Source organism: Orbicella franksi, chromosome 14 (genome assembly GCF_964199315.1).
Source record: "Orbicella franksi chromosome 14, jaOrbFran1.1, whole genome shotgun sequence".
NCBI classification, from domain to species: domain Eukaryota; kingdom Metazoa; phylum Cnidaria; class Anthozoa; order Scleractinia; family Merulinidae; genus Orbicella; species Orbicella franksi.
Window position 1 is genome coordinate 653416 of NC_138158.1, and position 27032 is coordinate 680447.

At 38.0% G+C, this 27032-nt stretch overlaps 4 protein-coding genes and 1 pseudogene across 4 annotated transcripts; 2 read left to right on the forward strand and 3 right to left on the reverse strand.

Annotated features, from left to right (window-relative positions):
• Positions 1 to 243: 243 nt before the first annotated feature.
• LOC145468393 (uncharacterized) lies at positions 244 to 2609 on the reverse strand. Its single transcript, XM_081452087.1, has 4 exons — positions 2376 to 2609; positions 1859 to 2120; positions 1050 to 1185; positions 244 to 445 (listed from the first exon to the last, which is right to left on the reverse strand). The coding sequence occupies exons 1-4, from the start codon at positions 2607 to 2609 to the stop codon at positions 313 to 315; spliced, it is 765 nt and encodes a 254-aa protein (XP_081308213.1). The 3' UTR covers positions 244 to 312.
• Positions 2610 to 4359: 1750 nt separating this feature from the next.
• On the reverse strand, positions 4360 to 6038 carry LOC145467840 (uncharacterized). The gene is made up of 2 exons (XM_081451447.1): positions 5696 to 6038; positions 4360 to 5014 (listed from the first exon to the last, which is right to left on the reverse strand). The coding sequence occupies exons 1-2, from the start codon at positions 5924 to 5926 to the stop codon at positions 4721 to 4723; spliced, it is 525 nt and encodes a 174-aa protein (XP_081307573.1). The 5' UTR covers positions 5927 to 6038; the 3' UTR covers positions 4360 to 4720.
• On the forward strand, positions 6027 to 8262 carry LOC145468684 (uncharacterized; annotated as a pseudogene).
• A 1751-nt stretch (positions 8263 to 10013) lies between these two features.
• On the reverse strand, positions 10014 to 13034 carry LOC145467872 (uncharacterized). The gene is made up of 3 exons (XM_081451484.1): positions 12278 to 13034; positions 10981 to 11111; positions 10014 to 10376 (listed from the first exon to the last, which is right to left on the reverse strand). Exons 1-3 carry the CDS (start codon positions 12319 to 12321, stop codon positions 10213 to 10215), a joined length of 339 nt encoding a protein of 112 aa, XP_081307610.1. The 5' UTR covers positions 12322 to 13034; the 3' UTR covers positions 10014 to 10212.
• A 7867-nt stretch (positions 13035 to 20901) lies between these two features.
• Positions 20902 to 24579, forward strand: LOC145467873 (C-type lectin domain family 4 member E-like). The gene is made up of 2 exons (XM_081451485.1): positions 20902 to 20999; positions 23650 to 24579. The coding sequence occupies exons 1-2, from the start codon at positions 20936 to 20938 to the stop codon at positions 24093 to 24095; spliced, it is 510 nt and encodes a 169-aa protein (XP_081307611.1). The 5' UTR covers positions 20902 to 20935; the 3' UTR covers positions 24096 to 24579.
• The last annotated feature ends 2453 nt before the right edge of the window (positions 24580 to 27032 follow it).

Here is a 27032-nt window from a genome sequence, read left to right on the forward strand (position 1 = left end):
TGTTTTTGCGTGTTTATGGACCTCAACTCTGTCACAGTCTATAAACACGCAAAAAAAAGCTTGGCCGATATCAAGCCATAATGAACAGGCGCTTGGTCAATGACCCATATATACCGAAACGTACTTCAGGTTATTTATGTGGCGTACATAATAATATACGTGAATACATGGAAACAATACTTGGTTATGAAGGAGTGCATTGCCGACTCAACATATTGCAAGTATTATATGTAGTGTCTACAATGAAACTAAATAATAACAAAAAAAAAATACCTGTGCTAAATTACGTTAAAGCTTTTACAGGAAATACTATCACGTTACCTCTTTAAGGTTCCACCCAGCTCTGAAAGGTGGAGCAGACTGAAACCTTTTTGTTTGTATATTAATCCTCTTGACAGTGCCCACATCAAGATCATAGAACGCTGATACAATCACGTGTAGGTTGCTAAAAAAATAAAACAATTCACAATAGACCTAAACTCAAATGATTTAAAATTATTCTGTCTGCCGGAAGTTCAGGGTTCTGTCCTATATAAGCAGTCTCAGTTGAAGACATTCCTGGTTGATCGGGTCCAGAGGGCTGAAATAGGGTAACCATTTTTGCGTCAGGGCTGAAATAGGAACTAGAAAATCACATGCTCTGGCCTGAATTAGGGTAAGGGTTTCAAAAAACGCACCGCACATCCCCACCTGCGATCGCGGAGTCCCCCCGGGTTTGTCTGCTACTACTTGGAACAATTAGTTCTCTTCTGAGAGGAAAGTTTTGGCTGAAAACTCACGTAATTAGGGTTGCAGCAGCGTGTACCTGTCCTTGAACGTTTTCAATCCTTTCTATAGCAAGTTTTTCCTAACTAATATTTTTTCAACTTGATGTCCTAAAAGCTGCTAGAATGATTTTAGCACTAGCTTCTGTAAAATATGAGATTCAAAGCCATGAATTTTAACCACGAAAAGGTATGACGAGCATTCCCGTCACTTTTACTTGACCCTCCCTCTCCCCTGCCCCCCGGACCCAGAACACGAAGGAACACAAAAAGAACGTATCCTACTTTTCCCTGTCTTGTGTTGTCTCGAACAAGCTTTGATTGGCAGTTTTCTGTTTGCCTTGTCCTTCAATCCTAACAGTCAATCCGTAGTCACTCCTCGCATGTGAGTCCCGGGTGTAAACTTTGACCGTGTACTTAACTATTGGAATAAACAAAGTATTTATGAATTAAGCACTCAATGAAACAACCTAGGGTCCGCATATAACCCTTTCATCTTGGCATAATTTAACTGGAGGGTTAAATTATGCCTATTATTAATTATCCTTAATTGTGGACTTCCAAACGCGATACAACTATGTTACTTTTTATTCATTTTTGAAAAGGTGAGCAAAGACAAACAATCTAAAAAAGTGATCTGAGCTAGCAGCCTATGAGGGAACGGTTACACTGTATGTATAAAGGTATATTTACTGCTTTGTGTAAATCTGAAATTGGGTATAGTTTTACAGCGAGCGAAAATGGCTGAGGGCCGGCTTAGGAAAACAGGAAAAACCACAGGGGTGTATATGTCTTAAAACTTGTTGACCCATGTGAACTTAAAAATGCAACTGCAGAGTATTATTTGCGGCTAATTAATTCTGTCCTAAAGACACTGCCAGGGAATCTGAGAATATTTTGCCCTAACATTGGGTCCGGATTTGGAATCGTGGGCGGCACATCCCCAAAGTACCAAGGATTTTCCCTAATTTGCTACCACCCCCCTCCAATCCCATGGCCAACATAGAAGAGAGATTGCTCATGCGGGCCATTATAGTTTATCTGTCAACTATATAGAGGCTATGGAAAGATAAAGTTCCTTGTCAAATTCTTACCAAGGCAGTCGACCATTCGTTTCACGCGAAATGCTAGGAGATCTGCGATGCTGTTAAAACTGGCGTCTATGACCTCATATGGATAGGACACGATACCTTCCAGCTCTTGTATGCGTGACGCTTTCTCAGTGTTGGGGATAAGGACACCAAAAATTTCGATGAGGTTGTATTGCAACGACCCTGCTGTTTGTTTGAGTATGGAGGTGTCCATAATGTCACCATTCTCATTCTGCGCGTTCCCGTCTGAGAATATGACTAGAACCTTGAACATTGCAGACGATTTGTTGAATAACGATAAAAAATAGCACTGACATTGTGAACAACAGACATTAAACTTTGAGACCTGTGTTTCTGTTTTTGCTACAACATAACTGAGGTCTGATTTTTATAACTTTTTTCCCCCAAATCTTCTATCTTCTTGATACCAATTTTGACAAAAGTCAGAGATAATTTGAACTTGAAACTTGGATAACTTAAGTTTGGACCCAAACGGAAAATAGCCAAAAGTAAAACCCACCTTTGCCGTATCCCTTGTTTGTCTGTCGTCAGGACGCTTATCAAACTGTTTCATGATCATTTTACTCAAGGCGAGGTTTAACAGGTTAAGGCCTTTTCCTGCGTGTTGATATTCGTTGTCTATGTAACTGATTGCTTGCTGGGTTCTTCCAAAACAACTTATTCGTCGCGAGGTCGCGTACGTTGCCACGGCAACTTTGGTGTCAGTTGAACCACTGCTTAGTTGAGTCAGCATTCTTTTTACTACGGTTTTTATGTTTTCTGCTGTCGCTGAGGAAATACCTTGACTGTCTTGAATCAGAATAATCACATCCGCCTTGGCCTTGCAATGGTAGATGCCTGTAATTAGACAACATTATCTCCGTTTTGTTTTGTATTTACAGATCTGGTGGATAATCACAAGACTCCTAAAAGCCCAGTAAGTGCTCTTTTTCAAAGCCATTCCTAAGGAAAATTTATTGTCATTTAGTTAGTTCAGAATTATTTCATGTGCTATAACTTTCTCATGATCAGTAACAGATTAATTTTAACATGAATGATTAACATCATTCTTATAATCGACTGTATATATTTGGGCGCATGGAAAAATTTTACTTTTCAACTTGAAAATGACCGTCGAGCGGTCGAAACGTCGTTGCTTTTTAACGTTAACTTTTTTAGTGAAATTGTAACGATCACTTTTGAAAATATCTGTTGACCAGCACATGAAACGTCAAGTTCTGTGTTAAAATACTTTGGAATACAATGTTTTTGTTATATTCTTAATTAAGTTAGGGATACTCCTTGGAATTTTGAAGTGGAATGTGCTGCCCAGTTTTCTAAATCTTGACCCAATTCCAGGGCGAATTGTGTCGTTATCCAATTCCTGACAGTTTCTTAAGTACAAAATCGCGCCAAATAGTATTAATTTTCCTATTTGTGTTAACCTTGAACTCTTATAACCAAGGGAGGTGTGTAGAACCAAGTTGGGTTTCCATTACATCGTATCCAGCACCCTTTGAAATAACAATGAGAACTGAAGGCGTAAACACCTTAATTTATAAACACAAAGTTATCAACACTCCGAAAACTGGGACTGAATTAGGATTGTAAAGGCCCATTCACCGATTTATGTGTCGGTTGCTAAAGAAGTGAAATTTCACATCAGCTTAATTGCGTCAGCCAGAGTGCGGGAAATTCAAACAGTTCAATAGTTGGCAAAATCGGTTACACTTTACATGTTTTTTCTTTGTGTTTCACAAAATGCAAAGTCAAAAAGAAAAGGCAAAAACAAAATAACAGAAAAACAGCCCCAAAAGAAAAGAAGAAAAAAACTATCCGGCTTCTTTATGATTTCATCGAAGTGCCGCTGGTTGCGTACACTGCGCAAACCCCAACAGAGTAACTTCCATTAGATATCGGGGACACTTCCGCTTTATTGCAATGCCAGAAGAAATGTAGTTTTTCATTAAATAGAGCTTTTTTCGACGAGCTACGATTTAAACCAAGGGCTTAAACATAGATATGTTTTCCTATTTATGAAATAATTCCTTTTTCAGAATACAAAAATGTCAAAATCTGACCTTTCACAACTGAAAAAAAATTGTTTGCATTTAAACTAAATATTAAATCAATGAAAGAACTTTTTGGAATTAGTCAGGTGAATATGGGCGTCGTTGTTTTTTTTAGTGAAATCCGTTTCTAAAAATTTGTTGATTCGGATCGTTACAATGTTTTGAAAACTATTCATCGTAAATATTAGAGGTCCGGACCTAGACTGACAAAAATGATCTTCAGCAGTACGTTAACCTGTCTTAACATCATGAGGTGAAACAGCTAATAAAGCAACAACTTCTCACTACTGATATTGACATTAAGAGAAGGCTTTAGCTCTTGAATGAACAGAGTCTCTTTAATTTGGCAATGAAAGTCAATTTTGCCGGACGCTAAAATGTCAAAATGATCCCATTTTATGTTGTGACCAGTGGTTTTCACATGATCAGCAATGGCTGATGCATGGTGACATTTAGCCAAGGCCTTGAAACGTTGTTTTTCTGTTCTGTTAACCGTGTGCTGGTTGGTGGAAATTGGCTGAAGTATGCCAACGAGGTAGGAAGCAAGATTGTTATTGTAGGTGTAGTAATTGTAATTGTTGGAATACAATGTTTATCACCGCTGTTTGTGTTATATTCTTAATCAAGCTACGATGGCCTAAGAGCAAGAGTTTATCCCTAACTTGCTGTCTCTCCCCCACCCCCACCTCCACCTACTGGAAGAGAAAGTACTCATGAAGGCCATGACTATTTACTCGGCCGTTCTGTACAGATCTAGAGAGATGAAAAAATCAGTAAGGTTCCCTACGAATTACTATAGATTCTTACCATAACGGCAAAACGCCTCATCCTTTACTTTCTTTCCTAGGAGATCTGCAATCTCGTCAAGTATAGCAGAAAAATCGGCGTTGATGGCGTCATCTCGTTCAGCGACGATGCCTTTTAACTCTTGTATTCGTGGTGCATTCTCAGTGTTGGGAATAAGGGCACCAGCTATTTTGATGTTGTTGTTGACTCTCAATATCTTGGCTGGTTTTTCAAGCATGAAGCTTTCCATAATGTCTCCATTCTCATCCATGGTGTTCCCGTCTGAGAATATGACTAGAATCTTTAAAATTGGAAACAAGCTTGTGAATAAGAAGAATGAAAAACAGGATTGACAATGTGTGAACAGCGGAACTTCCACCAACGGCGAACTCCTCTATAGTGGCCAACTTTCTACAACGGCCACTTTTTAGGTCCCGGAGGACGGTCTATACATTCTCTTATTTAAACCTCTGCACGATGACCAGTTCCACAACAACAACGGCCACCAAAGCGCCTTAATCAACTACTGACAAACGGTTTATACAGAATCCCATTCAAATATTGTAAAAAGTCATGCCACTTGGTCCATACCGCGTGTCGTTGGTCTCTGTTTGTGTTTGTTTTCTGTTTTACTGCTGATTGATTGTGTTACGTATTTATATGCTACAGTAAGTACTATTTTATTTAAAAAAAACAAACATGTTGCAACTCTTGGAAAAACAGGTGTCATATTACACCCCTACCTCCCTATAACGATCACGCCTCTACAACGGCCCCTTTCCTCTGTTCCTAAGGTGTCCGTTGTGGAGATATAGGACTGTAATCGACTTTGGAATTTAAGATCTACTGTCTTGCAGAAAGTTTCTGTTTTGCAACAATATAATTTTGAAACAAAAAATAAATATATGAGAATACAGATACCTTCTTTTTGAATACCAGATAATTTGGTGATCACACAGTTTGAGCCAAAAGTAAATCTCACCTTTGCCGTGTCTGTTTTTCTGTCGCCACGACGCTTTTCAAACTGTTTCAAGACCATTTTACTCAGGGCAAGATTTAGCCGATTAAGGCCACTTCCTCCGTATTGGTATTCGTTGTTAATGTAACTGATTGTTTCATCTGCGCTTCCAAAACAACTCATTTGCCGCGAAGTAGCGTACGTTGCCAGAGCAAATTTGAAGTCTGTTGATTCACTGCTTAGTCGTCTCAGCATTGCTCGCACCACGGTTTTTACGTTTTGAACTGTCGTTGAGGAAGTACCTTGACTGTCTTGGACTAGAACAATCACATCCGCCTTGCTGTTGCAAACAGGAATGTCTGTGATTAGATCAAGACATTGTTAGTAGATATAGTAAGGATAGACAAATTCGGCTAACTCACGCGCGAGTGTCACGTGACTTGAATAGGGTACAACAACAACCAAAACAAGTACGTTCGTATTGTCATTTAGAGAAAAATAAGCCACGATTTATTGAATAAACAACTACAGCAACGCACATGATTAACACAACAAATACAAGCGGTTGCAATAATAAAGAAAATGTTAAGGGGGCCTCATTTTCACGCAATGTAAATACCCAATTCAATGTCACGTGTGTGTTAAACGAATTTGTCATTCACAAGGCACTCCTAAAATTTTATTCGGTCCCAGTTTTCTGTCTGTTGATCAACTTCATGCATCAGTAAGGCGTTAACGTTTTAATGCGGCCACCCCGTTAAGGTGGCTCCCCATAGTTTTACGATTGCACTCGAGCATAGGACAAAAACTCATGTAATCTGCGCGCGCTCAAAGGAAAACGTAAGTGTTTTTTCAATTTTTATGGCGTCAACATTAGCTCAAAAGGCAAAACTGATATCGAATTTTCTCGCGTTTCCTTCGGTGATTTTTTTAAAATTTGGCTCAGTTGTAACCTCATACAGTTGCTATGAAATACCCTATTTTTGTTAAAATCTGTCACCAGTGTGTGCTGAAAGACCCAAAATGAGAGGAAGACCTCCCACGCATTTCCACCCGCTATAGCAGAAAGAAAAGGAGTTAACCGCCACTGTAGAAAGAATATTGCCTAAGGCAGTTGCTGGCACAGTTGTCCAGAATGGCTCGAGACTAGCCCATCTTTATGGCTTGCCAAAAACCCACAAGCGACAACTAGCAATGCGGCCGATACTCTCGGCAACCGGGACATATAATTACAAGTTGGCAAAATGGCTTGACGAAAAGCTCAAACCTCTATCAGTCAATGACCACACCATCAATGATGTTCTAATTTCGTGGATTCTCTCCATGACATGGAAGTTGACGATCACAGTATCCTTGTCTCATATGACGTAACTTCGCTCTTTACCAATGTCCCTATTGATGAGACGATACAAATTCTAGCTGAAAAGGCATTTAAGGACGACTGGTTTAACAAACAGCATAATCTCAACATTACAAAATCAGACTTGGTAGAGTTGCTAAATATTGCCTACCAAGAACCAGCTTTTTCAGTTCGAGGGGAATTTGTATGAACAAACCGATGGTGTTGCCATGGGTTCGCCACTTGGACCCCTAATGGCCAACATATTTATGTGCAGTATCGAAGATCGACTTCAGGACCAAGGCAAGTTACCCGAGTTCTACAAACGCTATGTGGATGACACATTGAGCATAATACCTGACACCGAAACAGCTGAAGCATTCCTTTCCTCTCTAAATGAGAGCCATCCATCTGTCAGCTTCACCATGGAACTTGGCGAACACGGTAAACTTCCTTTCCTGGGAACGGACATCAGGAAATGCAATGGTCGCCTGGAGACAAGGGTGTACAGAAAACCAACTGACACCGGATTATTACTACATTACAAGAGCCACGTCGACGTTAGCTACAAGAAGTCATTGCTAAAAACAATGCTGGATCGTGCCTTTAAACTATCATCTACCTGGCAACTGTTCCACTTGGAATGTGATCGTCTCACACAGACGTTCTCCCGACCTCAGTACCCAGTGCAATTGATACAATCGACCATCAGTAATTTTGTCACCAAGAAAGTTTCTGGCGATCCAATTTTCACTCGAACACGTAACGTGAATGAAGCGCCTGTCAGAATAGTGTTACCATTCAAGGATCAGAGCTCAGCCAATTCCGTGCGAAGGCAACTTGGGGAACTAGGCCGAAAATCGGAATTGATATTCGTCCCGTGTATACAAGCCGCAAGATCGGACACGAGATCAAACCAAAAGAAAAGAAGTCGCCTATCATTAACCAGCAACGCGTTGTTTACTACTACAAGTGTGGTTTGTGTGATGCAAACTATGTCGGGTACACGTGCCGACACCTCTATCAACGCGTTGAGGAACACAAAGGATCGTCTTCAATCGAGAATCACATCAAAGAGCAGCATGGAACAGTCCCAATTGACATATATCGTGATTTTAAGATCTTGAGAAAGTGCCAAAGTAAATTCGACTGCCTGATCTACGAAATGCTCTTTATAAAGGAGCTTAAGCCAACCTTGAACAAACAGTCAGATTCAATCCGTGCAAAGTTATTTATAAAGGTTTCTTTATAGAATTTAATTTTTTCACACTTACATTTTAGCGCTTGTATTTACACATTTTATCGTTTGACATTCTCACGCCCTAATTTGTACTTATATATGTATATTTCATTTGTTTTTTCTTCAACTTGAAAATGATCTCAGAGAGATCGAAACGTCGTTTTTTACCGCTAGTTTTTATTCTGAAAATGTTTTTCAAAAAAACTACTTATAAAAATCTGTCAGAGCTAATAAAATATATTTAGAAGAATGACAAATTACAGAATATTGGAAAAACCGTCTGAACAACCTTGACTTTTTACCAATTCAACATGTCAGGCAATATCATTTCCATGATGTGGCAAAGTATGAAAAAATTTCACTGAAGGAAATTATAAATATTAAGGTGTTTAGGCCGAAATGGGGAATATGTCTGCCTGTCATTAGATGAGATGTTGCCATGGTGACGGCCATAATCCAAATATTGACAACCAAAAAATAAGCCTTATTTTAAGAGTACCCATACTAGTAAATCTCTACAGGGAAAACTTTAAGAGAAATTAACTAAGTTTCCTTTTCTAACTCGCGCTCAATAGGAAGAGTGTTCGTAAATACTCTAGGGAGCCACCTTAATACGGCCATCGACCACATTCTGAAATCCCAGCCTGTACAATCCTTTACAATTTTACTCCATTTATACGGCCACTCAACATCAGTCACATTCTCAGGAAAGAAAACAATAACTGTCTGTCTGCCCCTGAGGGAAGAAAGAAACCTGGAAGACCAAAGATCACATCGTCGAGAAGGAAAGACAGGCTGGTGAATGGGGAACATGAAATGAGATGTGAGCCACAGCCAGAGACAGGCCAGTGTGGAGACATGTGGACAGGTAACTGGTAACATACGGCCACTCAAACCAGTTATGTTTATCTTCCAATATTTTATGTAATTATATCTGCATACCGGATACTTACTTCAGAATAGTTATGTAGAAGTGCAATTGCGATATATTTGTTAATATGTTACTCAATTTAGATCAGTCGTGAAGTTTGACCCCACCCAGTTAATACGAACACCCCATTAATACGGCCATATTTTTATGGCCCGTTGGTGACCGTATTAGCGAGGTTCCACTGTCAGTGGGGCGCTGGTTGAATTGTAATTTATTTTTGAAAGAGCTGTGGTTTTGAATGCATTCGATCCTACTTGAGTTTGCCAACTGACAACGATTTTTTACTGCTGTGTTTTCATTTTCCATCCCAAAAGAAAGAGAAGCCGACTGGCGTAGGGTTTTTGCTGAAGTGGGTTGAAAATTTGTTCACTCGGAAAATTAAGTCATTCTCGGAATGTAAGTACGACATTAAATCTCACTCCCTCGTTCACTACTTTTTAACTTTTTAGTGAATAAGCTGACCAATAGATGGAGATATCGCAGTTATTTGCTCACCAAAGTCGCTATCGTAGTCTAAGTGTCGCTGATCGAACTTGTTTAGATGGAGGAGACACGATTTGCCAAGCGATTTGTTTTAGTGGTAGCGTTTCCTATTAGTAGAATGAATAGACGGTCTATTGTGTTTTTTCAATTTTAAATTCACTTTGGTCAACGGTTAAAAGAAGTTGAATAGTGGGCGTTTCTACACAAGTCTGACAAGTTGATTCATCAGTTTTTCTACACCAGGACATAGGCTACACAGTCTACACATATACACTCCACATTACTCGGTTGTAAGTGAAATTTCAAAACTTACGTGGTGATAATTTAGAGTACGACAGAAATATTGTCAACGATTTTGCATCTTTAACGAAAACGTGTATGGTATATAATGAACTTCGATGTTTTTCGATTTAACAATGCAAAGATCTCTTTAACGTTTTAACTGAACTTTCCACTCGGTCGGTCTTTATAGTTAACCAAACGTTTGCTAAGAAATGGGAAACAAGATAATAAGTATGAATTACCATGCAAATCATTTCGTCCTGGAACTAAATCTTACCTGTGACATTACACTGCTGATATGAGATCTTGGCAGCGTCAATCTCATTTTTGTTGTGTCCCATACAACGAACCATTTCCAGATCACAGAGACATAAAGCATGCCTACACCGCTTCTCCTCATCACTTCCTTCACGATATTCACTCAGTGGAGCTACAGTAATAAAGATAAGGTCCATTTCACTAATAGTATTGACTAATAAGCAGGAGCTAAGATCATCACTGATGTTAGTTATGCAATATTTTACCATACACCCCAGTGAAGTAATGAAAGAAGAAAAATTTTGTCTTCAAGCAATCTACTGCTTGGTTTGGCTATGAAAATTTTTTTCTCTCTTTTTTTATTTCCTTACTGAGATAAATTTTGGTTTCCTTAGGCAAAGGGTCTCATCTAGTTTCTCCTAACATCTTACAATCAAAGGACAAGAAGCAAAAGAAAGTAAATGAATAAACCGAGCAAATAAAATCTCACTCTCTTACACGCACACACATCACGGCGACTACAACAATTTTTTTTCTCATCTCGAGGCCATGAAAATGATTAATATTGCATGGTAAAGTGAAATTTTATTGCTTTTCCGTAAGTTGTCTTCTCGAAGTATGTTTAATTATCTTTAGTAGTTTCACAGTGATTTCCCTACTTTTGACATACTCAGAACAAAACATAATAGCCAAACTCTAGCATGTGAACAAAAACAAAGGTGTGACTGACTAGGGCCTGTAAGTGGTAAATCCCTGAACAACTTTACATTACTTACAACATTTGTTGGTAGCTTTGTTGTATTTGAAATCTTTCCTCAAAAACTCTGCTTTTTTTGTATCACCAACATCACACTTGTCCTTATTAGTGCTGAAGTCTTCAACACAAAGGTCATGAACTTTGCAGCAGCTAAAGAAATAAACAAAGAAATGGAACAGAGAAAAGTTAGAAGAGGGGCACAAAATAGTTCAAGTTCAAGTCATAGTTATATTTACATGAATTTGCTTTTTAAGAGCAAGTGTACACAAAAATAAAAAATAGTTCGGTACTGTTGCATATAAGTAGGCCTTAGGCCCAGTTCAGACGCCGAACTTTTCATGAGCAGAACTTAATTCGAATTTGGAGCGACCCAAATTATCAAAACTACACCTGTTGATTCAGACGTCGAACTTAATTCGCCGAACTTTATTTAGTTTAAACCAAATTACATCGAAAATGTCAGCGATTTTCAGGCAAAGTAAACACTGCTTGTAAAATACGTTATAATAATTTATGCATTATATTCGGCTCATGAAAAGTTCGACGTCTGAATCAAAGCCGTTCCAAAGCCGAAATTTCCGGCTGAGCTAGGCGGGAAGAACGGCTGGGCCGTTCCAAATTCAAATAGCCGTTCTTAACTGATGCAAACGCCGAACTTTTCATGTACTTAATTCAATGTATTTGGTTCGGCTCATGGAAAGTTCGGCGTCTGAACTGGGCCTTAGTAAAAGTAAAAACGCTATGTAGTTTTTTTCTTCAAATATCTTGGTATTTCCGAGAAAAAGGACATTATCGATTTCATGTCCAGACATCAATCTAACGAGTGCTAATTGGGCTGAAAATCGACCATTTTCATTCGATTCGCATTTCGCAAGTATTGAGCGCAGAAAAGTTGTAATATAACCAACTTAATGCAGAACTATTCCTTGTCCAAAAAAGCCCAGTTTTCAGAATATTGGATTAATCCAACTATTTGGCGGTAAACAAAAGCAAAGTGTTCTCCAACGATGACTTCGTCAGTCAGTGAAAAAAGAATTGTCACTTTGACCATGTGCCAGGTCTCGGAATTCCAAAAGATTTTAGATTCTAACTATACTAGGATAGGTCTTTCAATATATGAAAAGTTTAGTTTGGGCAAATGATTAGGCACTCGTCAAAAAATTATTCAACTCACACACAAAAAAATTAAAATAACGCAAGTAGTCGAATGCGTGACCAAAAGTGCTATCATTGTTTTTGTCATTAAATCACTTCAATTCGAAATATCACAGGAATATCAGCACGACTTAAGCATAAAACAATATAAATATGTTTACGTTAGCTGGGTTGTCATGTTTTGACTATCAAACAACATTCCCATCCCGCCATTTCAACGTTGTTCCATCAGCTTTGCATCGGCCTGTACGTATTTGTCTGGTGAATTTGAATTCCCCAAATCGCTCAATATTACCAAGTTTTTATGTAAATGTTCCTACGTTTTCCGTTTTGTTGTTCGGTACAATCATTTAACCTGCTTTCAGGCAGAAATCGACAGTAATTAGCAATAACAAATAAGCCGCCGTCTTCGATCGCTCCGCGTCTCTTATTTGCATATTGTCCAGCAAAAGTCTTTGCACACGGGATAGTGGTAGAGTGGGAATTATTTCCGAAAGAAAAAGCGTTAGAATTTTTCCAATATCTCGATGTTAGTTCTAACTCAGGGCCTCCTTTCCTAGGTAAAGTGATAAAATTCTACACAGTAACAAGGTTTTTGTGGCTTAAAATTTAAACAAAGAAAAGTAACTCTGTTTAAAGCTCTGAAATCCCGACCCTCACCTCCACGAAAAATATGTTGTAACGCACCGGTCTCGGGTAGACATCTTCAGTCAAAATGGAGGCCTTTCAAACGTCTTCAAAATGGGAACCCGAAGGTCACACGTGGAAAAACGCTTTAGCAGTTACTACTGGCTTAATCAAACGACACAAATGACACAGATAGACTGATACATCCAATAGCACATTCATGGGACTTGTGACAGTAATTGTTTTTCTTCTCAAAGTCGGATATGAGTCCTGACAAATGCATGGAAAGAATCAGTTTGCAAGATTCAGGATACTACAAACCGAAGTAGCTGAACATGTTATTTTTATGTGTATGTCATTTATACTGCTTGGTCATGCTGACGTTTCGAACTGAAGTATTAAATGCCGATATGCTGATGATACTTTTGGTCACGCACTCGGTAGCTGCTGGCGTGATTTTGTGTCTTTTGTGAACGATTTTGAATAATTTTTTGACGAGTACCTAATAATTTGCCCAAACTAAACTTTACATATATTGAAAGACCTATCCTGGCATAGTTAGAATCTAAAATCTTGTGGAATTCCGAGACATGACACATGGTCAAAATGACAATTCTTTTCACCGACTGACTAACTCAATTTTGGAAAACATTCTGGTTTTGTTTACCGTCAAATACTGAGATTAATCCAATATTCTTGAAATTGTCCTTTCTTAGACAAGGAATAGTTCTGCAATAAGTTGTTTGTATCACAACTTTTCTGCGCTCAATGGTTCGAAATGCGAATCAAATGAAGATGGTCGATTTTCAGCCGATTTTCAGCCCAGTTGGGGCTCGCCAACTTACATGAAATTGAGTCTGAAGGTTAAATCGAAAATGTCGTTTTTCTCGGAAAGACAAAGCTATTTCAAAGAAAAAACTACAGCTTGTTTGCACTCTTGCTAGGGGCTAGCTTTATGCAAAAGACGAGTGAATTTGAATTTTCTAGCCTTGCCGCAGAAATTTGATTTTGTTTGATTTTTGTGGGAATTTGCTCTTAAGTATTTAAAAGTGTTCGCAGTCAATAGGCTCCCTGTAGGGCCAGTCGGCTAGCAGTGACGGCACATGAATAAAGTTGTTGACTGATTGAAGTACATTATATTTACACGTAAAAGAAGAAGTAAGCAAGAAAAAAGGAAAGAAATGGAAGGAAAGAGAAGGAGAAGACATCAATGATAAAAAGAAATATACGGTAAGTGAGTAATTAAAAGAAAAACAAAAACCGTGAAGCTGATGCTGGTATTATAATTGGCAAAAGTTTCCAATTCGTGACAACTTTGATGACGCCCAGAGGCTTTTGTAATTTATGCCTGCTCGAAGAAAAATTTTCGTTCTTTCATAATTTATGACGTAAGGATGACCGCAGAAAGCAATACTAACATTAAATTTTCTTGTACTTGCTTCCTAAAATTTCCCTAAAATCTGGCAGTGTGGCGATAATAATTTGGTTTACTTGCCGCCAGTATTCCTCTCTAATCGCACCGGATTTTTTTACGTATACACTAAAAGCTGCGATCCAACTTGCTATTACCTTGAAATAATACGGCCTATGAAAGAAAGTAATTTTCAGTCCTATAGCACCGTTGCTTCTTGACTTCCATGGTATAAAGCAAGGTCAAACTTACTAATCAAAGTTGTCCACGTATCTTCCATGTCCACGTGGACCACACCAACAGCCGTAAGTGAAAAGATTACAAACGTTAGGTCTGCCTGTCACATCTTTTATCAATTGTTCCAACAGATTTGTCCTTGCATTGTCAGGTACACCTGGACACGCCCTCTTCTCTCCTTTTGCCTCTGAAAAATACATTGTTGAAAAACTTCCAACCTTTCGTGAATATCATTACAAAGCGTGGCCCCCGTTAGATGGCAGCTTTCTTTATTGCGGTCAGCGAAAAACAAGCAAAATCAATATTCTTGTTTCTCACACCTCGAAAGGTCGTCTACTAGAAACAAACAAAATAATGTTTCTCATTTATCTAATATAGCAATTTACGAGTTAAATCGAGATTTTGTTCATGATGATATTAATTCAGTCACGCTGCAAAATTAAGATCCTGCCCGCCCATAAGACTCTTCGCGTCATGATTTAGGGGAAACATTTTGACAAGGCATTATGTCATCAATCAAAATACGTGTTCCTGATTGGAGGAGCACCATAAAAAGTCCATAATAGTAACATGTGGTTCACGAAAAAACTCAGCTTACCCTCTCCTAGACTTGTTTCCTTTAGTCGATTATATTTGGTAGATGATGCTCCACCTGGTAAAAGACATTTTTATATTAAAAATTTTAAAACGCTATTATCCAAATGCTCTTATCCTGAAATAAGAGATAAATCAAGACTACGCAATATTTTTAACAACTGTTAAAGAATCAAAAAAATGGACGAGAAAATTAATTAATTGAATTATATGCTCATGTAGAAAAATGTCACAGTAAATAGTTTAAAAGGTGTCTGAATGATAATGCAATCTTAACAATTTTCCACACAATTTTTCATCAATAACGATATCAGGAGTAAAGTGAGCGGGAGATTTAAGCTCTACAAGGATGCGGTCAACATGAGCGACAATCAAAGATGGCGGGAATATAAATATCTACAAAATACCATCACAGCTGAGGTAAGGAGTGCGAAAGCGGAGTATTTCAAAGACAAAGTCAACGAGGTCAAAACTTCCAGCGCTCACTGGAGACTCGTGAGAGAAGCAACAAATCTGTCCAAATGCCATAAACCAATTGGGCCCCTGAAACGGGACGACGGAAGTCTGGCTGTTTGCGACGTGGAAAAAGCAAACACGATGAATGCTTACTTTTCTTCGATTGGCGCGACACTAGCAGCGCAGTTACCGGTACTTCAAACTGAAGCACACACAGAGATCGACCCAACAGGCATACCAATCTTAGATGTCATCAGAATACAAGAAAGTACTGTTAAAAATAAAATAACGAATTTAAAAAGGAACAAGGCAACCGGCCCAGATGACATCGCTCCGAGGTTAATTAAACTGCTTGGATAAACTGTAGTACCCCCATTGACATCTCTGTTTAATTTAGGCTTCAAGACAGGCGTTGTCTTCCAGGAGTGGAAAACGGCAAAATTGACAATAGCACATAAAAAGACGACAAAACGGACAGAGTCACAGAGGAAACTATCGTCCTCTCTCTATTCTTAGCGTACCAAGCAAATTCTGGAATCATGTGTCAACGATGCAATTATAGACCATGTACTGAACTTTAATCGTGTGGCAACAGATAATCAGTGGGCATATCGAAAGGGCTACTCCACCGAGCTCCTCCTTGTCCACCTGACAGAAACTTGGAGAGATGCGATAGACTCAGGTCTCGTGGTGGGTGCTGCATTTGTCGACTTTAAGAAAGCCTCTGACTATGTAGATCATGACATCCTATTAAACAAGCTTCAATGTCAATTTGGAATACGTGGCCTCTTACTAGATTGGCTGACGAGTTACCAAAATCTAGGCTGCAGTACACGACCCTAAACGGACAACGATCCAGATTTTGCTCGGTGTCTTCCGGTGTACCACAAGGAAGTGTCCTGGGTCCCACTCCATTTGTTCTCTACACAAGCGATCTCGTGGGGTCAGTTTAGTCTGGGACCATCCATATGTACGCTGATGATACGACCATCTACTGCATAGGGAAGAGCATAGACGAGGTCGCTGCTGCGCTAAATCAATCCCTAACCGAGTTGTATGCGTGGTTTGTGAGAAATTAGCTGACCCCGCACCCGAAGAAATCAACTGATACATGCTAATCCACAGAGGATCCTTTACAGGCCCCCACCCACCCATATACCTTGGAAACAACATTCTGGAACGGGTCACACAAAGTCGACTCTTGGGTGTCGATATTGACGATAAATTGAACTGGTCAGCACATATTAAGGGACTAAAGAAGAGCTTCGTCAACAAATTGAGTCTCATAAAGAAGAGCAGATTTTTACCTAAGCAAGATCACTTAAACCTACATTTCAAAGTTATAATCCCTGCAGTCACGTACGGTATATCCGTATGGGGAGGCACGAATCGCTCAGATGACTTCGACTCACTCGAAAGACAACACTGCAGAGCAGCAAGGCTTATTTTCAACTTTCCTAAAGACCTACCATCAGTTGAAGCCCTCACCATGGCCAAATGGGACACTCTAAGACCCTATTATAAGAACTCCATTCTGAAACTAATTTATAAATTGTACTACAATGATTCACCACCCTGTATGACTGCACGTATTGCAAAATCACAATCCTCCTATAATCTAAGAAACAGGCTTAAGCTGGAAATCCCTCATTTTAAATCAAATATCAAGAAATCCTCCGTATCTTACAGAGGTACAATTCTGTGGAATTTTTTACCGATTGGATGCCAAATGGCAAACACTGTAAACAGCTTCTCTAAGATGATCAATAATCTTACTTTGGTCAGGGACATTAGCTTTGCGAATATATACTGCAGAAGATGACCCGACTGCCCATTGGTATACGTTTATTAGTCACATAATGTTAATAATTAGGTAAATTATTATTAGCTGCAAATTGTTATTTAAACTAGATTACATCTTACATTGTAAATTTATACTCTAATCACCCACTCCAGTGTAATTAGCGAAACGTTACAAAATATATTTTTTAATTCTTATTTTGTAATTATTCTTTATTGTTTATTTACACACAAGCCCACAAGCTGCAAGCTTAATTACTAATCGTGTTTAAATAAAGGTTACTTACTTACTTACTAGTTGTAGGCCCAGAACGCTAATTAAAAGCGCAAACAATTTCCATGATCCAATATTTTTCATTATTCCAGAGCAATGTTATTCCACAAATAAAAATTTAAAGAAGAAATGCTTCAAATTGAAAACAAATGTAAAATTAGTAAGAAAACAATTTGGAGTTTGTGTTGTAGTCTGAATTTTTCTCCGCCATGTTTTGTTTGATGTCGTTTTTTTGTAAGATGCATAAAATATAAAAAGGAAAGTTACCGAAATGCAAGCCCATTAGAAACATTGCCCATCCCACAAAAACGGTGAAGACAATCTTCATCTCTGTCCTGTGTAAAGAGAACATGACAGGTAGTTAATGACGTGATTGTAGAACTAATCAAATTAAAATATCGCTAGTTTAACAAGATACAGATGTCTGCAAGTAGCACAGCTTTAACAGCAGTAAAATATTGCTTTACTGGTATGAATTGCTCTGACAAGACATTTTCATTATATATGCTTGTTTACAGGGTAATGATATTTCGATAACGAAGCGGGTGGTCTAAAATGATTAAACTTCATAAGTAAAATGAGAAAATTGAACAAGAAATCTATTAGATCCATTTTCTCACTGTACTTAAAAAATTGTTGCCAGCTTATTATGCGTCTGCTCTCTAATTGATAACATACTGGAAAAAAGTTGACGGCATTTATCAAATAAGGCAAGTGATGGCGTCATCATTCATGATAGGGGTAAGCCAATCAGCGTGCGAGAAATTTAACACTCATTGTAAGTTGACAAACTAAACCAAGAAGAGTTTGAAAGCTCGTGGGAAGATCTATGTAAGAGGCCTGGATTTGTTGCCACCTGACACATTCGTCAAAAAATGGTTCAGTTTCAAATTATATTTCTTGATCAAGAAATATAACTATATATTTTAATGATAATAACGTGTTCGACTTGTTTTAAAGAAATGGTTCGTTTTATATCTTACTACTGACACACATGAGGTTTAAGCTGATCAAAGAAGGGCGACAAAGGTAGTTTTTTTTTTTAATCGAATTATTGTTTCAACAAATGATAATCGACCTGATGATCAGAAATGTTCACAGTGCGGACTTTTCATTATTCTCAATGGGAAAAGTATTGAATAAACAAGATTTGATTCCTTCAGGGAACGACTTGAAAAAAATAAGTACTGCTCTGACATAACGGGGAAATCATTGCAGTTTGTCTGAAAGAAAAGTGGTCACGAGAAGTTTTGAACGTATTGAAAATAAGAAATGGAAAAATTAATTTCAATGATAAGAGCACTTGGCCAGAAGTCCGAAAACTTCTACAATTATCTATTCTATATAACTAGAAAGATATTACCTAGTGCTAATTAATGAAAAACTTTATAAGAATATATCTTGAGAACAATGTTTTTGTTGGTCACGACTGAAATACAGGCAGCTTCCATTTGTGGATACCAGTGTTCTGTTTGCACTGAATTACTTTTTGGTATACCAAGTTTGGAGATCTCAAATGGCCGAAGTCGTGATCATGATTGTGGTTGAGATCGCCGATGGCAGATCCTCAGGATATTTTGTACTTTCAATTCTGTGACATCGAGTCTCTCTCTTGAAATCTTTTAGTTGCTTTTCAAAAATTGCCACTGAAACGCTTTACAAGGAAATAGATTTCGAGTACTTTCGAGATAAAATTTCCCAGTTAAGCAAGTTTTTTTATCATTTCAAATATGGTGCTGTCCTTATTTAAGGTTTCTTAAAAGTTTACCGTGCTTTTAAATAATAGTATCTTTTATCGCGTGATTTCTCTCACGAAATAAATACTTGTAGAATTAACAATTACTGCCCGTTGATATATGAGCTGACCCGAAACTGAGTCTGATCTACCTGATTTTGTGGTTTAGTTTAAATATTGGCATTCCCAACCGATAAATATCGCATTTATTTGATTTGATGAAAGGTTTAAAAATATAGTGAAAACGAAAATAACTTAACAAGACGAAATCAGCATGTGAAAGAATCAAATTCGAACGTACCTTACTCAAGAAAACGGATAACTCAAGATTTGTTTTGTGGTCTTCGTTGAAGAAGTGTTCCTCAGTGTCTGCTAAGCTCCTACAGGCTAATGCCGGTTCACAGAAAATACCAATTATAAGGTGACTGCGAAACATTAAACCACCCAGACACTTAATATTTAATGATACGTCAAGGAGGAAACAGTTAATGGTGAAACTTCAACCTCCAAAACGAAGCTGGCAGAAATATTTCAAAGGACCTGCATTCAGGTTCTATGTCGTATGTTTTCTTGATGATGTAAGCTCTAAATTTAGCTTGTTTAGTTTCTAGGAAACATTTCTAGCCAAAAATTGCTTTCTAGACACTGGAATAAGAAGTTTTTTTTGTAATACAATAGTTTGAGAGCGGAAAAAAAATGCTTCATGACACTTCTAAGCACAGAGAAGAGAGCTAAAAATAAGATACGCGGCAAAGTATTTTTAAACCGAGAAAAAAGAAACAAACAGAAAGTAAACAGAGAAATAAAATCATAAAAATATCTCATAATTAAGGACACACCAGCCTGATAACCGTTACAAGTAGAGAGTTGAGATTTAATTTGAATAAACTACTTGATACACAGTGCTGTTCGTGCTTATTTTCTCGACAGTGATTTTCATTTCAGTTCAGTTCTTAGAAACTTCTAACTGACGACTTGCTTAGTCTGGTGTCCATTCTTCTGTTAACCAAAGGTGAAGTCTTATTGACCTGCCCAGAGGGCAACTACCTGCATATGTCACACTTACTCCAAATTTATAAGGGTTACGATCAGGAAACACTCAAATCGAACACCAACTTTTGTTTTTGACACAAATAAATCGAACCGTTTGGAACAGGAAGAATATATTTTTTTTCTACAATTTCGTTGTTATTTGATTGAGTGCACTTTGATTTACTAGGAAAGAGTTTTCATTTGAAGATGTTTAATAAATAAACGACGTTTCCCTAACATACTGCTCTCTTCACTCTGCTCTCTTCGTTAAGTTGTTTGTCTTGCAGCAGGCAGCGTGACAAGACACGAACCTAGCCAAGCATTAACTGTGCAAGACCTGTAAACAGTTATGTCACGTAGAAAAAGTTCCTTGTGGAGCTAGAATAGAGTCATATTCTTGTGCACGTTCAGTAAGGTTAGAGTGCTGATTCGCTTAGTACGTTTTCACTCTAAAAGTCAGGAAACAAAGTGTAATCGTCCAACGTAAGTTACAAGAGTACCGTCTTACTTAGTATTTGCGTGTTTTGATTTTTCTAATGTCATCTACTGTTAATTTGTTAACACGATTATTCAACCTGGATTGTAACTGAAAGTCAGCAGAAAGATGTAGATAGTTTTTGTCTAATTTTAACTTGGTCTTTTTAAGGTTGAAGATGAAGTCAGTGGTGGTTTTCAAGTTCATTGTGATGTTCTTTCGTGTTTTACATCTATCAAAAGGTTAGAACTTTCGAATTTATTGGCATGGGATTTATTGGCATTTCATGTATTCTGCCTCCGGAAACAGAACAAATGATCTAATATATTTCAACTGATCAAAAGTTAAAAAAAGTCACTAAACAAACGCTTACATCCCAATATTCGTATGTTTATAATATTCCAAAATGAATATTCCAGACTACCCCAAGTGAGCTAAGCTGTCAGTGACGCAAGCGAGAAACAAATCAGCCAGGAGACCGACAGAATTAGCCAAAGCTTGTGTCTTAAAACTTGTTCTCAGCAAACCACTTTCTTTTTGTAGAGTCAAGCTTTTTATTTCAAAGTAATGCTTAAAGTTAACTCTTTGTTAAGACAGTTCTTTTCACCTAGTTGTGATTAGGTAAGCTCCGTCCTTGCTTGCTTTACTTAGTCAGCTGAGAACGTTTCAGTTTTACATCCGGGTACCTTGTTTGGATCCATCTGATTCTATCTCACGGCTTGGCCAGAATCTGCAGTTAGCATTTAAGCTTGTGCGTTGTGCCTTGCAGCTGCAAGATATAAAAGACCTATGCAGGATAAGAGCTGTTCGAGAACGTGTAAGAGACCCTTCGGTATTTCCAAACACATTGCCACCGTTGACCCACTCACAAAGACCTGGGTTTTTGTTGGAAGGTTATTATTAGAGGGTGGCTACATATCGCAGCAAATGTAGTTAATCAGCCAGCTCATGGATGAATTGGATTAGTCTAGAAAAAAGTAGTCGAATAAGAAATAGCAATTGGTGGATTGGGAGTATTGAAAGTTATTTGGAACGTTGAAGAATCCACGACAAGGCAAAATATAGGTCCACAGAGCATGGATGTGCCTGCTTACATTTATTTAATATCATTAGTTTATAGCTGGTAATGTTTGAAATAACTTTTTGAAAGCTCAAGTAGTACATGTACAGTGTAACTAGGTAAGTATACAAAAATTAAATTACAGACAGCCTGCTTATAAATTTTCAAATGAAATAGAATATTTTGAGTGGCACTGGAACATTGCTATTGTACAAGTCATCATAGTTCCTAACTCTCCTCTGAGAGAATAACGTCAAACACCTTCTACAGTATGTTGCACAATGAGGTCATTAAATGAGAATTCACCATATTCACCAGTCCCAAATTGGGTCAAGGTAACTTGGTTGTGGTGCTTGTTCAGTTAACATTCAAATGTTGCATTATGAAACGGCTATATTGCATTTACGCAGGAAGTATGTCACACGGTTTTGTCATCCATAATTTTAAGACAATGATCTTGAGAATACCAAGAATATTTTGCACAATTTAGTTTATTTTAGTGGGACGCGGATATTGCCCAGCTCTTGTTTATTTCATGCCGTGGCAAACGTAAACAATCTGATTTTAGCCAGCTGGTAAACGGGAATAGAGAGGAAAGTATTTCTCGACATATCATAAGAATCATTTCAGACAGTTTTCAGCATCCCTCCCATGGAAATCATTCCTATCTTGGAAATTGTTTGTGTTAATTTCACCAGCAATGCAGATATATTCAAAAGGACTGTTGACAGGTACAATTTATATTTATTTCAAGTTTTGATTCATTTGTTTACATATATCGTTTCTAGAAGCAAAATAAAACTCCACACACATTACCAGCCACCATACGTGTTTGACATGGCTTGTGTTTAACATGATTCTACAGTAAATCTCTCTCGCAAAAAGTAGATCTACACAGTCTCTTGAGAGTTAATTTGTCTATCCATCACTCAAATTTTAAAGTATATTTACTCGATCGTGGATGCTGACTTGTACACCATCCATGAAGAAATGTTCACTCTGGTCAAACTGCATAGAATACAGAAGAAATGTAGTGTGAAGAACAAAATTAAACTGAGATAAAGCAATTTGAATTTTTTGTTAGAAATAAGCTTATTTTAAAATAAAAATTAAATCTTCCGATACCAGCACCGTCAGAATTTCAATGTGTACATGAAAAAATAATACAATACAGAAACAGTGAAGCGTAAACTTAACAAGAACTTGGCTTACCTCGGAATCTACAAGGAAAGAAAGCGAGTGGAAACCATCAAATTCTCTAACCAAGAAAAAAGCTTCGCTTCAAATTCCGCGTCTACTAAACACGATCTCAATTTCTAACTTTGTCTTGAATCAATTCTTTGAACTCGCCGGCCGCGCTGTTGTGACCGATACATGACCACAATCATAAATACCTCTCTCAGCTTTCATCTACGTGTTAGCAAACGCCCATAGGCAAAATACTAAATATTTAAAATGCGAAACACATTAGTAGCAAAATGGCCGATCTCAATTTTAGAGGTCTTCGGAACTCGCACCCAGGCTCTCCCGAATATCGGACCAAAACTTACACCTTTCTGGTCCCCTCTAAAACCTGCCAAACATGAGCTGAATACTCTTTGACAAAAACAGTGATAAGCAGGGGAGGAAGGGGAAAATTGTTTAATCCAAGTTCAATGAATAAATAAATTAGAATGGAGTGAGTGAGTGAGTGAGTGAGTGAGTGAGCGCCATCAAAGTGCTTGCAAAGGCCCATAGATGACGTCATCCATGAACTAAAAATGAGAAAACAATTGATTGTTTTTATGATTAAGATTCTTATTTGACTGCGTGATTGAATATTTCAGCTACAGAAGGTTCAAGTAGCGCCAGTACTGTGAACGACTGCTACACATTCCATGACGTTGACAGTACATGGAACGAGGCCCGTGACGCGTGTCGTGACATGGGAGCTCACCTAGTTACCATGGAAACGACCGACGAGTGGAAGAAAGTCAAGGGCTACCTAAAACAAAAAGTGAAGGAGACCGGAAGTTACACTCACTATTACATTGGACTCCGTAAAGAAAGTGGAATGTGGAAATGGACCGAGGCAGGGTCTCCTGGTGTCACTGTGGCCACAGATGACAGCCGCTGGCAGCGCGGTCAGCCCTCTAAAGGTCCCTTGGCAGAACCTTGTGGGGAAATCTGGTATCCCGATTCAGGGACCCAAGGGCACTTTAATGATATTGTGTGCAATCGCAAAGAGGGGGGTAAAGGACTGACGTCAAAACGTGGATACATCTGTGAAAATTATTAAAGATTTCTTTAAACCAAAATTAACTGTGAGTTCACCTTACTTATTACTTTAATTGTTTTAAATCACTATTAGAAGGTGTAAACTGTAAGCAAGATAAAACAACTAGATTACAAAGGAACAATGGTTTCTACATCTGTAATGTTTAAAACCATTAATTTTCGGATTAAGTTAATAGCATTTGGATTTTCTTTATTTGTACTCATTGGCCAAGAAAGCGGCGCAAGTGTCAACTTTTCTATGGTGATAACGTCATCTATAGCAGCGGATTTCCTAGAGTATTGAACCAATATTTTAAACATGTGACCAAGAACATTAGCTAAGGCCAGAACCAATTCGGTGGAGTATCATAATGGAAGTAAATTCCAGTCCAAAGTCAGATCTGGAAGAGAAAATGATCTGGGAACTTCAGATGCGTTTCAAGCTGACGATGAAATAATAATCATAATATCCCGAGTGCTTGAGGAAAATCCAGTAAGGAATCCCCCCCCCCTCCCCCCCCAAAAAAAGAATCAACCAACGTCTGACGTTGGCAACGAATAGAGGATCTGGTCGTAACCCAACTTATCATCTGTGACGGGTAAATTTTTATTTATATTTATTTGTCATTTATCCATCCCTAAAATTTGATGTTATTTATTTTGTTTTATTCTTCAAAGCCTCGGCGAGGGAAAGTTTCTGTTATATTTAATATCCCTTATAACCAATATACTTGTAAAAAAATCCTCGGTGCAACGCACAAATGTTGGAATTATTGACTTGGCAATAAAAATTTTGTTTTCCCTTGCTAACTTATACTAGTTGGTCCTACTTATACAAAGCTTTCGAGTGCTTTACGGTGGTTAACGGTTTACCGCGGTATGTCCTCGAATCACTTGTATTTTTCGGCATAGACACGAACCTCAAGGTGGCTCAAAACAGTTCCAACACTTAAATGTTGATGGGTCGTTTTAACTACTCTTTATCACTTGATGCTACAATCATGGTATCAAAAAACTGCCCAATCATTGGTAAACGTTGTTATCATTTTCGTGACGCGATAGGTTACCATAGCAACAGTATTACCTCCTAAAAACAACCTTAATTACAGCTTTAGGGACTTATAATTCAAAAACGGCAGGGTGAAATTTTTTTTATATTATCGACTTTTCAAAATGTTCGAAAATTTAAGGTGGCTCTGAACCGTACCTACAGAATTTTTTTAGATTTTGCCAAAAGTTGCGTCTTATCATGCCTATCAAAAGTTGATTACTGCGCAGAGCATCCCGCAAAATTAGAGAGCGCACATAAACAAAGTGGTGGCTTTTTCTAAACGGCTTTGCTTGTGAGAGAGACAAATCATCGTTTTCTCGGAAACGAGTACCAGGACCTAATGATTTTTCATTTGGTTTGAATGCAGCGATCATCTTCTTTCTATACGGTGATTATAAACCAATTTCTTTTGCAGATTAAAAAAAATATCACTGAAAATGAGAGCTTAGCTAGCACTCGTAAAAGATAATATGTGGCTCAAGAACACTGCGTGCTTGAAACATATTGAGTCCTTGTCGACGAAATAACAGCACCTTTATCATGAAACGTACATGAAATTGCTCGTTTGCATTGATGCAATACATCCGTTGTTATGTTTCTTTCTCGCTTAACTTTCTCCCTATTTTTCTGCTCTCACAAAGCGTAAAGTGAATCGTTCGATTCAAATATAAACGTTTTTGAGAGCTGATAATTTAAGGAATTATGGGACTTACTGAAGGTCCTCCTGCTCCTAAACGAATACCGGTATCGCTATTTTTTTTATTTCAAAGAGTAAGTTACCTTGATATAAACAGCCAACAGGTAAAGTTTGAAAGAAAAGCTTTTGTGAGTTCTATTTCGATGGATTTACCTTAAATTCAGATTTTTTCCCCCGGGTATCCCGTCCACTACATGTGAAAGGTGACTCAAAATAGTTTCCAGTACAGCTCAGGACTTTCCAAGCCGTAGATTTTGATGAGTCATTATACCCACTCTTCATTAGTTGATGCTACAATCATGGCATCAAAAAGCTGCCTAATCATGGTGTCAATGTGGCCACGGATGACAGCCGCTGACAGGCCAGTGAGCCTACCACTCACAACATTTTAAAAGAAACTTGTGGTGAGATCAGTTCCAAAACTGGAAAACTGTACAGGGAACTTTAATAAAAACGTGGATTCATCTGTGAAAATTACTAAAGCTTATTTTTACGTGTAACTAACATCAACAGTGGCTTAATCCGATTCATAAATTATCGAAATCACTGTAAAATGTAGTAAATTGTAACCTTAGTCAAGCACCTAGCTAAAAATGAACAACTGTTTTTATTTGTAAAATGTTGTCAACGCGGAATACCGTTTTCGTATTTGTTCCACTACGCTATTTCTTATATGTTCTTCTTCTTGTTTGTTTTACTTCGCCAAAGAGAAAGCGGTGTAAAATCGCAATTTTGAAACCAGTGCGATAGAACCACTTTCTTAGAGATGTCAGAGTGAAGCTAACATGATGCCGAAGTCGGAACTGGAAGAGAAAATAACTCAGGGACTTAAAATGCGTTCCAAGCTGACGGCGATATGATAACGGTGACATCCAGAGTGCTATGGAACAAAAACGCTCCAGGAATCCATAGAAAAAAACAAACAAAAACAAAAAAATATATAGATTAGCAGCCAATTTCACGGACTAAACGAGAGAAAATGGGAATAAACATCTATTCTTAAAGGTTTCGGGGAATAACAAAACGATCATCACAAATAAAACGTGACAAGGCTCAAATGTCAAACACAATGCATATGGAATTTTGCTGGTGAGTTAACTTCTGCGTGGCCACCTTCCAACGTAGTTTGTTAGACAAGAATATTTTGTTGATTTGCAAGGTGGTTTCCTACAATGACAAGATGGTAAAACCTAATTGACTATATAATCTGG

Bases quoted from the DNA above. Each gene is read 5' to 3' on its own strand.
- LOC145468393 (XM_081452087.1), bottom strand. From the start codon at position 2,609: ATGCTGACTCAACTAAGCAGTGGTTCAACTGACACCAAAGTTGCCGTG. The intron at 2,121-2,375 runs GTGGGTTTTACT...GCAATGTTCAAG, and splicing joins AAACAAGGGATACGGCAAAG to GTTCTAGTCATATTCTCAGA. The intron at 1,186-1,858 runs GTAAGAATTTGA...TTATTCCAATAG, and splicing joins ACGAATGGTCGACTGCCTTG to TTAAGTACACGGTCAAAGTT.
- LOC145467840 (XM_081451447.1), bottom strand. From the start codon at position 5,926: ATGCTGAGACGACTAAGCAGTGAATCAACAGACTTCAAATTTGCTCTG. The intron at 5,015-5,695 runs GTGAGATTTACT...CCAATTTTAAAG, and splicing joins GAAAAACAGACACGGCAAAG to ATTCTAGTCATATTCTCAGA.
- LOC145467872 (XM_081451484.1), bottom strand. From the start codon at position 12,321: ATGGGAATGTTGTTTGATAGTCAAAACATGACAACCCAGCTAAC. The intron at 11,112-12,277 runs GTAAACATATTT...TTATTTCTTTAG, and splicing joins AACATGACAACCCAGCTAAC to CTGCTGCAAAGTTCATGACC. The intron at 10,377-10,980 runs GTAAGTAATGTA...TTATTACTGTAG, and splicing joins CAAAGCTACCAACAAATGTT to CTCCACTGAGTGAATATCGT.
- LOC145467873 (XM_081451485.1), top strand. From the start codon at position 20,936: ATGAAGTCAGTGGTGGTTTTCAAGTTCATTGTGATGTTCTTTCGTGTT. The intron at 21,000-23,649 runs GTTAGAACTTTC...TTTCAGCTACAG, and splicing joins TGTTTTACATCTATCAAAAG to AAGGTTCAAGTAGCGCCAGT.